Source organism: Sinocyclocheilus grahami, unplaced genomic scaffold (assembly GCF_001515645.1).
Source record: "Sinocyclocheilus grahami isolate Dianchi unplaced genomic scaffold, SAMN03320097.WGS_v1.1 scaffold346.1, whole genome shotgun sequence".
In the NCBI taxonomy this organism is placed as follows: Eukaryota; Metazoa; Chordata; class Actinopteri; order Cypriniformes; family Cyprinidae; genus Sinocyclocheilus; species Sinocyclocheilus grahami.
The window spans coordinates 128,243-140,361 of NW_015505525.1; the positions used below are offsets into that span (position 1 = coordinate 128,243).

General features: G+C 35.5%; 1 protein-coding gene across 1 annotated transcript in view; it reads left to right on the forward strand.

The window, feature by feature from the left end:
• Nucleotides 1–949: 949 nt before the first annotated feature.
• Nucleotides 950–12,119, forward strand: part of strada (STE20 related adaptor alpha) — a 15,785-nt gene continuing 4,615 nt past the window's right edge. The window contains exons 1-5 of the mRNA XM_016228962.1: nt 950–1,156; nt 1,563–1,635; nt 1,730–1,787; nt 11,727–11,829; nt 11,928–12,049. Of these exons, the coding sequence (XP_016084448.1) occupies nt 11,778–11,829; nt 11,928–12,049 (174 nt within the window). The 5' untranslated portion in view covers nt 950–1,156; nt 1,563–1,635; nt 1,730–1,787; nt 11,727–11,777. The remainder of the gene's footprint in view (nt 1,157–1,562; nt 1,636–1,729; nt 1,788–11,726; nt 11,830–11,927; nt 12,050–12,119) is intronic.

Consider the following 12,119-nt stretch of genomic DNA (forward strand, 5'->3'; position numbering starts at 1 on the left):
GTAAAATATTAGGGTACCGTGGGGGAAAGTGTCCCCCTTAAGGACTGTAATTTGTTTCTGTGAACAAAAGTTAATTGTGTCCAGAATAGTTATAATAGTTTTAAGTGACAATGACATAAATTATAAACAAAGTATGAAAAATGTACAGAGTTTTCATGTTAGTAAATTTTTAACAACAAAAAAAATGTTGGTTCCACAGGTGGGGTAAAATGTCCCCAGTCTGACAAAGCAATATGCTTTATACATTTACAGCAAAACCAGAGTATCGGCAGTTTTCACTTAAAATAAAAAAGAATATAATCAATTATGAATTACAAAATTATAATAGCCTAATTGAAAAATATTTTTAGCTGATGCTAACTGGATAGCTAATTAGCTATCTAATGCTAACTTGAGGTAAAAAAATGTAATATAAAGTCCAAATATTTTTTATTCAACTAACTAGTTAGAATACATTTGATGGAAAAACAAAGGATTTGATGTTCAGAACAGAGTAACTTACAAAAATAGTTACAACAACAAAAATGTATATTTTACTTCTACTTCTTTTTCTATTTATCAAGTGATTATTTGGGGGAAAGCAGTGGGGGCGTTTTTCCCCACTCTACCCTACATACATCAATGTATATTCCTTAAATCCCCTCCTCTGCTTATTATACTAAGACATAATAGAAACATTTATCAGAAGTCAGGAACTTTCATTGGTCTGCATAAAAAACATAAAAAGCCATTGATAAAAAAAAAAAGCTTAATTGCTAAATAAATAAATACAATTTTAAAAAGCATTTTCAGCACATATAATGATAAATCCCTCTTTATTGTGACCATGGCAGTGGGTGAGATATTTGACATTCTGACTGCAACCTGCCAACAGCTCGTGTTTAACAGAGATAATAAAAGAGATTTGGCAACACAGAACGCAGACTATTTTATTCGCTCACGAGTTTAGACCAATGGGGAGACACGCATCCAACCTTTTGTCCAATAGGAACAAGAAGACGCCGAGTCGTCAACGGCACTCGTCCAATCACGAAACGTTCCTTAACACGGGCCCAGCCCACTGCGAGGTGAAGAGACGTTACTTCCTGCAGTTCTGATGCTAGCTGAAAATTTGACGATATAGAAAATTAAGACCAACATAATTTATCAGTAGAGGGTGAGTTCAACGACTATATTGTATTACTACTTACACAAGCACACTGGACCTCCGTGCTCTGTTCATCATAAGTGAGGGATAATTCTATAGCTGCAAGGCTAACTGAAAGATACAGAGCTGTAAGCTGGCATTCCACATTTGTTTGTACATCAACAACTCTTCTTATTAAAAATAGCTGAGTTGTATTAGTAAATACACATCTTTCATGCTGCACACTAACTGAGCAAGCCCAAAGTGTTGTATTTTATTTACAAACGTATGCAGTAATAAAGACATAAATCTCTTGAATTCGAGCTCTGTTCTCTGGTACTGGCATAAGTTATAAGAATTCAGAAAGTATCAGAGCAGAAGAGAATAAATTGTTTTCTATTTCAAATGTTCTGAATCTGAATTTTTTTCCTTGTAGGTTTTTACTCTTTATGTGTTTGTGAAAGTATTGCTACCTGTGATCACCATCTCCAGGATCCATGTCTTTTTTGGTAAGTGAACTTTTTTGGTAAGTGAGTTAAATGACTTGGTTGTCAAAGTGATTTGCGTGTGCATTAAATCGCCACTACTTCTCACTTTTCTCAGCGTTGGGTGTCAGAGAAACTCAGTGTGGAAAGCCTGAGGGATCTGGAGTTATTTGGAGGTGAGTACAGTAGTCCAGCATCTCATGTCGCTGTGCTTCTTGTGGCTCTTTCAGCAAACCTCACCCGCCTGAGCTTTATTCCACATTAGCTGGGGTGAATGTGAAGGGGAGTCCTACTAGAACTGTAACACAATCATATTTAAAGATGTTTCTGCAACACTCAGTAGAACAATTGGCCCATCTTGAACTCGTCAAATAGAGTAGTACACATGTTTGGACACAAATCCCCCTCATAGTCAGCTATGCAGGCTCATAGCAAAAGAGGAGCTCTACATATGCGGATTACCCATGATCACAACCAGTCAGTACCATTGCAAAAGCAAAAATTCAGCATTTGGTTCGCTATTTGTTTTGCGTGTGCTTTATTAAAGATGTTGTGAATTTAACATGTTCAGTCTTTTTTAGTTTTTGTTGTAAATGTGTTATGCAGTGAGGGGAGACAATGCATTTGCGTCATGGTGACTACTGATGGCGGTCACAGCAGAGTCTGTGTGTCCTTGTTGTCTGTGAGGCTTTTTAATCTCTTCCTGTGGTGATGTATCTATGTGTAAGGCTGGCTGTGATGTAGTGTTATTGCTAGGTGTTGATGGATTGCTTCTGTGGTGCAACTGACAGCTGAGTCACTGCAAGAGGTGGACTGATCTGTATGAGAGGTCTAACACTGCTGAAGCTGTATGAAATCTCTACAGAGGAATACCACATGCACTTACAGATTGTGAGCTTTTACTTAAATTAGTTTACAGAGAAATCCAGATATTAAAATCATTTGATAGCTTTTTAGTTTTTGATGCCTGTTCTTTTGGGTAGTATTTGGCATCCATCTGTAATAATCCTTTTTTATCCATGTTTTCTCCCGGTTAGTTGTAATGCATAACAATTGAATATACACTATTGTTCAAAAGTTTGGGGTCAGTAAGATGGGGTTTTTTATTTTTAAAGAAGGGAATTAGTACTTCTATTCAATAAGGATGCATTAAATTGATAAAAAGTCAAATAAATGCCGTTCTATTCATCAAAATCCTAAAAAAGTATCACGGTTTCCACAAAAATACTAAAGCAGCACAACTGTTTTCATTAAGCACCAAATATTATAAGCATATTATTAAAAGGATTTCTGAAGGATCATTTGACCCTGAAGGCTGGCGTAATGATGCTGAAAATTCAGCCTTGCCATCACAGGAAAAAATACATTTTAAATTGTATTCAAATAGAAAAACAGCTATTTTAAAGTGTAATAATATTTCACAATATTACTGTTTTTACTGTATTTTTGATCAAATAAACACAACCTTGATGAGTATAAGAGACTTCATTCAAAAACTTTAAAAAAAAACATACTGACCTCAAATCTTTGAAACCTATTAAAAATCGTCTTTGTAGTGGTGCAAACAGTCATGTACACTGCAGTCGTGCAAACTGTCATGTAAATATGGAAAACATAATTTCAGACTTGTGTCATGTATAATTATACAGTTTCCATGCTCTTGCTGACATGAGTCTTGTTCAGGAGTGTTATTGTAATGCCTTGTAGCTTTGAAATATATTATAATATATATATATATATATATATATATTAAAAAAAGTCTATAGCCAGTGCCATGATAGTCTGAATGCTACATATTAACTAATATCAATAGGTTATTAATGTTTCCTGTCGCTAAGATGGTGTATAATCCATTAAGGGATTTTTTTAGATGTTGCTTTTTGTATATCTGCTTTGACTGATTTTGCTGTGGTCCATAATCGCTGCTCCATGTTTGCTTTTGGCTGTTATGTGTTCCATGGCAGTGCGCCAATAAAAAGGGTTGATAACCAAGCTTATGTTCAATAAAAAAAGTTAAAATAACTATGATATAAAAATAAGTCATTATTTAAAAAAATGTTTTTTTTTCCTGATGGTTTGTAATTTTGTTGTTGAATTAAATGCTCAAGTAATAAAAAATAGAATTTGTGCTTGCTTAAATGATTTTTATCAGTTAGTATGCAGTATGCTATGATATAGATTAGATTATGCATGGTATAAATTGACTAGACAATTAAAAGCATTTGACGGATACTTATATTTATGTTAGAGTTTTTCTTGCATTATGTTTCATTGTTTTTTTTTAGAGAACAGGAGAAATATTTAATAAATGGGTAACTACATATACAGTGGGTACGGAAAGTATTCAGACCCCCTTAAATTTTTCACTCTTTGTTATATTGCAGCCATTTGGTAAAATCATTTAAGTTAATTTTTTTTCCTCATTAATGTACACACAGCACCCATGTATTTTTATTGTATACAAAGTATCTATTTGAATTGTATTTAAAAAAAAAAAAAAAAAAAAGGATTAATCTGCATGGAGGATGTAGAAAGTATTGCTTGGAAGGATGCTGGCTCTCAGAACACTAAATGAGGTGTTTCTTATATTTGTGAGAACCACTTTAAAGGCAGATTGTTTGTTTGTATGTGTGTCTTTTGCGTCATTTACACGGTTTCTCCACACCAGAACAAACTCAGGCAAGCCCACTAAGGAAAGTAAGTGTGGAATATCTTCCAGCTTTTCCATCTGCCTGTTGGTGTGGGTGTGTGATAGTTGTGAGTGTATGAGCATATGAGATGGCGTGTGCTTGTGTAAGTTTGCAAATGTAAGGTTAATGCTGTGTGTGTGTGTGTGCTCTCAGATGAATACATCCCCCTGTGCTCCTGTGTTTGCCTGCATGCACTTGTCGTGCTGCTGTGACACTCACACCTCCACACTCGCTCAGACTGAGGCTCCAGAAGAGGGAAATGCTCGTATTTTAAGTTGGGAAAAAAAGATGAAGTTTCCCAGTAATGTAATACTTCTATCATAATTAAGAGCCTAAATTAAATATTCATGTTAAAGAACAGGTACTGTACAATAGATATGAGGGCTAGTTCACCCAAAAATTCACTATAAGATTCGGCCATTATGGTTCCAAAGTGTGGCATCAGACTATTTTCGTAAGCATAAGTGCATTTAGACAATTTTAATGATATATAAATTATTTAGTAATATTAAAAAATTTCAGTTAAAACGAATTTAATAGTCTAATTAACTTGCAAAAACGAACTTGGTAAATGCAAAAGAGTTGGTAAATGCATAAATTATATTTCCATTCAAAACTGTTCATTTCCATTATTTCCATTCAGCTGTTCATTTGCGTTGAAACTCAGAACTGTTCATGAGAATGGGATTTTATATATTAGAAAATGTTTTAGTAAAATATGTTTATTTAATGCATATGAATTAGGGCTGCACGATTAATCGAATGCGATTGTCATGCGTATCTTGTCAGTAAAGCCAGTTCTGTGATTAGTAGTAAATCTCCATCACGTGCTTTCAGATGGAACAGCATTTACTACACAGAGCCATAGATCACTGATAAGCTACGCAAACAGCTTTCATAATCGCAGACGATTTAATTGCGTGATTATGAAATAGAAGAAATCGTTCTGCGATTATGAAAGCTGTTTGCGTAGCTTGTCAGTGAACTACGGCTCTGTGTAGTAAATGCTGTTCCATCTGAAAGCACGTGAAAATACCTCATTTAATAACGTGTTTTTACTCCAAACTCAATTCATAACGTCTGTCGAGTGAAATAAATCCTTCTGTGAGATGATGTGGTTTCTTACACAGAATAAGGCACGCAGCATATTTCATTGTATTCTAAGCAGTAATAAAGGCTATGTCGATTAGCATTGCATTATTATATACTTTGTAGCGAATCAGCTCATGGGGAAATATGAACAATTAATCATAACTAGTTATAATTAATTATAAATATTTAGATCCGCTGTAGATATTTACTTGACCTCTCAGGGTCAACTGTCTGTCAATTCTGAGAACGTTAATTTCCCGGTTAAGGGAAATAACTTTCTTACTGTACAACTCTACACATAGCCTGTAGCATAAATCTGCATGATTAGGGACTCCAGTTATGATCCTTCTGTGAGATGATGTGGTTTCTTACACAGAATAAGGCACGCAGCATATTTCATTGTATTCTAAGCAGTAATAAAGGCTATGTCGATTAGCATTGCATTATTATATACTTTGTAGCGAATCAGCTCATGGGGAAATATGAACAATTAATCATAACTAGTTATAATTAATTATAAATATTTAGATCCGCTGTAGATATTTACTTGACCTCTCAGGGTCAACTGTCTGTCAATTCTGAGAACGTTAATTTCCCGGTTAAGGGAAATAACTTTCTTACTGTACAACTCTACACATAGCCTGTAGCATAAATCTGCATGATTAGGGACTCCAGTTATGAGCAAACAATGAACAACGTCAAGTGTGATACAAGTAAGACTTTATTAACTACATAAACACTTAAACTAGTCTAACATACACATACAGTATATATATACACACACACACAGTTGGTATAGGAAAGGGTTAACGCTTAAGCAGTAAAGAGGAGAGAAATAAGGAATGAAGTTATGGAACCATTTGCATATTCAGCAGATCTACACCTGAGGGGTCTTGGTGAATGGTAAAGTCAAGGCCGAAGCCTGGCACGTACTTGGGGTGTCCTGGAGCGTTTGCTCACATCTTCATCTTCTCAGAGTTCAACCAAACCACAGACTCTGGGCGGGTCACTGATGTGAGGCCTTTAAGGTCTGAGAAGATTCACGCCTCTCAAGATGGGCTTGAGAAAGGCCGAAATCCCAAGTGGGAGTTTGGAGATACTGGGGAGTTTTTATAACCCTTTGTGTGGAAGCATGGTAATTTGCATATGGAACTTGAATCGAAATTACTAAAGATTCTCAGAACACTAATATATTGCCTATGTACCCACATATAATATACACGCTCATTTAGATCATCAGAAGGTGAGTTCATAGATACTAAACATGGTAGGATTACATATAGGTAAGATGACTGGAATGAGTGGTTCCATCATAAGCCTGCATAAAACAGTATAAAAATATCAAAGACAACATACACAATGACCCGAAGGATATGTGTGTTCATTCAAAGAAAGGTTTTCCTATGGATTAATTAGAGAAGAGTCTACCATGCATTGTGTCTCTTCCTATGAAAAAGGTAGTGATTTTCTCTACTTCGCATTCCTTTGGGCAATAAACCCAGAGATATCAGCGCTGGTTGCCATGGAACCATAGGCCTGTTCTGCCCTCCTGAAGTGTTACGCATTTCGGGGGAAGGGTCCATAGGTCCTCATATGGCTTGTTAACTGAGGGGGGTTACAGAGTATTTGTTAAATATAGCTAACAAAATATATATTGTGTGTTTGATTGGTCCAGATGCTACACTTTATTATAATAAAAATTATAATAAGACGAACTCCGATAAACCATATATTGTCATAGTCATGTGATTGTTGAATTAATGGATGCAGTTAAATCTTCTGTTTATTCAGCAACTGCTATAGGGATTTCCTGGGTTTCTTCTGCCAGGTGTATTTGGAGTTTCCGCACGAGAGCGCCCTCTGGCCTTCAGATGGAGATCACAGAAACGTGCTTCACTGAAAGATATGCATGACAATCGCAGCTTCTGCCTAATCACGATTTATCGCCTTTGCGACTTAATTTCGATTAATCGTGCAGCCCTAATATGAATGAAAATGGGGAAATATCCTTCTTCCTTGTGTTCATTTATTGAAAAACTATGGAAATCATAAGGTACACAACAATACAGTTAGCCCACGGTTCAATGCATACCTGTTTTTTTAACCATGGTGTTCGGTTCGGTTCGGTTTCACTTGGCAAAGTTATTTAGCGATTTTTTTTTTTTAAACTAAATGTATATATATAATAAACACCAGGTTTGTTGTGAGTGTTTGTGGGGCTGTACGATTTGGCCCAAAATGTTGTGCTTGTATATTAATATGACTAATCATAATTATTAAGATTATTATTATTATTGCTAAATAAAAATATTAAACAAAATAATAAATATTACTATTGTAATAACACTTATTATTAACACATTATTTAAAAAAAGAAAAAGAGTAACTGTGCGTTCACACCGCCGGCGGCGAGAGCGTCAAAAGATCGCTCTGGCCGCGCTACCCACAACGCTGACCACCGGCGGCGAGAGCGTCAAAATTCGCTCTGGCTGCCCTGTAGACGCTCCACGATCGGTCTTTATTTAAAGGGGCCGCAAACATACCAAACAAGCGTTCTGATCTTGTGCAGACTTACCACAAAAAGGGTATAACCTTATGATATATCTTAAATGTACGCCGCTCCTCGCCGCCTTTCACCGCCCGCTCACATTGAAAATGAATGTCTTCCGGTCACTTTGACGCTCTCGCCGCCGGCGGTGTGAACGCGCAGTAAGACTCCTGTTAAGACTGTTAAAAAAAACATGGATTATCATGTGTCTACTTCAAATTTCTTTTGAGAGAAGTATTATTTTTTGCTATTTTTACCCAAAATAGGATGGATTGGCCATCATTGAGCACTGTAAACACATGTAATGTCTGTTTCATTCATACTGGAAACCGGAGGGGGACTTCCTGCAGAAACTCCACATATGCATCACAGAAGTAATAGAAAATCCAGAAATTCCTAATATGGACAAAGACATCCATCTATCGTTGTAGCTGAAAAAAAGAAGATAGAAACTTTTTGAATGATGAAACATGAAGACAATAAACACTGAACTGTGACAATATATCGTTTATCTGTGTTCTTCAAGCCATCTTGGGTATTTTCATAATAATTATTTGTATATTAGTATATTTATATATTATATTATATTTATATATTTTAGTATATAATTAGTATATTTATAATCCGTTGCTAATCAACATAGCCTTTTTTACAGTATAGAATATATTTTCTTGTCTTATTCTGTGATAAGAAGCCACATCAGATCACAAAAAAAGAGTTTTTATTTTATACACTTGACTGATGTTGTGGAGTAAAACATGTTATATTGTTCTCTTTTTTTGGACAACAGGTTTAGAAACGCTTCTCATTACAAGTCTTTACAAGGGAAGATTTTTGGCGTGTGTTACTTTTTCAAATGCACGTTATAAGCGGAAATTATTTATTTATTGAACAAAACCACAATGCACAAGCCCGTGTTGAACTGTCGATGTCGTACCAAATGGCTTGATATTATATTGAGATTTGTGGCATCCCTAGAAAGCATACAGTGGGGAAAAAAAGTATTTAGTCAGCCACCAATTGTGCAAGTTCTCCCACTTAAAAAGATGAGAGAGGCCTGTAATTTTCATCATAGGTATACCTCAACTATGAGGGACAAAACTAGATTCACATTTCACAATGTATTTTACTTTTTGCATTAAATGTTTGAATAGAAATCTTTTGTAACATTATAAATATCCTTACTGTCACTTTTGGTAAATGTAATTTGCTGTTACTGAACAAAAGTATAATTTTCTTTAAAAAATAAATCAATCAATCAAAATTAAAAGTTTCAGCAATCATGTGGTAGCCTAAAGGATAACACCGTTTGCATTCTTGGGTGAGCTGTCCCTCTAAGGACATAAGTTAATGGAATGCTTCTTTATTTAATGATGATTAGCCAGTCTGATTCAACAGATAATTAAGAACGTAAAGGGTTAGTCTGTGATTTGTGTATTGGTGTTTACTGTTAATGCCCTCTCACCTCAAAGACAGACACTTGGTCTGCAGAGTGAATCAGTGAGACTAATTTTGCATTACCCCTCATTGATGAAATTGCTTCATAAGAGTTGTCACAAAGAACGAACCAACACCAGGAATAATGGTGATGTTGTTGTTGGTCGCCTAAGCATGTGAAGTGGGATGATGCTCATTGTGTTAATGCAACACATGGAGTCATCCTGTCAGAGTCTGGGCTTGCCGCACTGTTCACTAAAGTAGTCCTGCAAACATTCAAAGGGCATAAAATGATTTGTTTTATGAATTGCCATAGACCTGCATGATCTCCACTGATGGATACTCTCATCGTATGTGTGAGGATTTACTATTCTTATTGTAAGTTCTATGGCGAATGGAAACTTTAATGTTAGTAAAAAAAAAAGTATTTGATCTTTATGGGATCATGCACATCTATAACTAAATGCGACAGTGAATTGTAGTTTATTTGATGCTTATAACATGCTTTTGCAAATACGCAGTTTTGTGAAGCCTTTCCTGCTGCAGTTTTCAAATTCTCTGTCTCGTACTGAGTCTCAGAACAGTTGGACTGAATCTTTAATCAGCCATAATCTGCCGTTCCTCACTAATTGATCTGTATGATTCTCTGAAGAGCTTTGCAATGGCTGGGATTTATCAGTGTATGCGCAATAAAAAAAACCTTCCCCTCTTCAAAACCAGGTTGGTTTGTGCTGTTATCACAACAGTGGCATCAGTGTCTGTGATTGTATATGTGTGTAATCTTGAAATGTTTCCTAATTCACTCAAACTGACGTTGATGGTCATAGTATATTTGGTTGATATCCCAAAATACTATGATGCATTTGAAGGAAAGCTAACATGCACTTAAAATTTTTGCTACGCAAACACTGCTTGCATAGTGACACCAGTCCTGTTAGAAATGCTAAAAGTTGATGCTTTAATCACATTCAAATGACAAATCAAGCATTTATGTTTCCCTATATTATTTTCCAAACTCCCTACAATATCTTTGAATGTACAGTGAGTCAAAAAAGTATTTGGACACTTAAATTGTGCTTAATGTCTTTAAATTTTTTTTTTAATTTGAAACAAAATATCAAACAAAGTAGTATCTGCAAACAAATAAAGCTTAAAAAAACTCTATCTTGCTGTGACTTTCAAACAAATGGTCCTAAGGTAATTGTATTGAATCTACAAAATTCACACAGGCACACCAGTAGGGGAACCGCAGATGTACACTAAAGTTTTCAAGTTTAACAAGTCTCTTTATGTTCACCAAGGCTGCATTTATTTGATCAAAAGAGTAAAAACAGTAATATTGTGAAAAATTATTAGTTTAAAATAACTTCTATATTTTGAAATTGATGGCAAAGCTGAATTTTCAGCATCATTACTCCAGTCTTCAGTGTCACATGATCCATCAGAAATCATTCTAATATGCTGATTTGCTGCTCAAGAAACATTTCCTATTATTATAAAAAAATTATTTTTGGAAATGTTCTTTTCAGGAATTTTTCAGAATAAAATAAGAACAACATTTATTTGGAAAATAAATCTTTTGTAAAATTAGAAATGTCTTTGTCACTCTCAATCAATGTGAGGTGTCCTCGCTAAATAAAAGTATTAATTTCTTTCTATCTTTCTTTTTCTTTCTTATTTTAATCTTAACGGCCCTTATGAACGGAATTATAGTTCATCCACCATAGATCAGGCAATTAATCACATTCCACTAATGTTTGACCACCAGAAAATTGTCAAAGTATGTTTTGTCTTCATTTTGAATAGTCTATCAATTGATTTACAGTATCTTTTAAAAGCTAACAAGCTTCTTTTCATGAAATGTTTTGCTTGGAAATGTAAATAAGCACATTTCTTTAAGATGACATTTGATTTGATATTTGGTCATTTAATGTAATGACATTTAATACATTTCAAATGATTGTTATTATGTAATTATGATTTCACACGTGTGAATTAAGTGTTGAAATAGTTTTGAAAAGTGTTGAAATACTTTGCTCACTGTATGACTGAGTACCCACAAACCACTTTCACAAATGCACCTCCATTAAAATCACAGGGTTCACAACCTAATAATTTAAGTATGTTAAAAGGTTTTGATTGTGTTGAATAGGCAGTCAAAATGTTCTGGGACCTGAGGTGTGTCTCAATCTGCTCCCTAGTGTCTAAGTATTTGGTAGATTACAGCCTGAGTTTAAGTTCACAATATTCTCTCTGACATCAAGAAGTTGATCGAGACACAGCCGTGGTCAGTTTGCACTTTGTTGGCGTGTTTCCACATTTGACTAATGACTGTTTTTTTGGCTCAGGCCCATGAGGACAGTCAAGAGTCTCTGAGCCCTCTCCCACACAGAGACACCATGGGAAGCTTTCTTCCAGACAACAGCGCCTATGAGTTGCGTACTGTCATAGGTGAGGCCAAGGCTGCACAGCACTAGAACACACATCTCTGCGAGGAGCGTCTGTGTTTCCTCCAGCTGATGAGTGTGTGTCTGTCTCTGCTTGTGTAGGTCGAGGTTTGGAGGACTTGATGACAGTGAATCTGGCCAGGTACAAACCCACAGGGGAGTATGTGGCCATCCGGTGCATTGACCTGGATTCCTGTACCAATGACATGGTCAGTTACTTACAGGTCAGTTACAGGCTTCTCTCACGACATATAGGGGATGGACAATTCATATGAAAATGTAATTTTATTTATA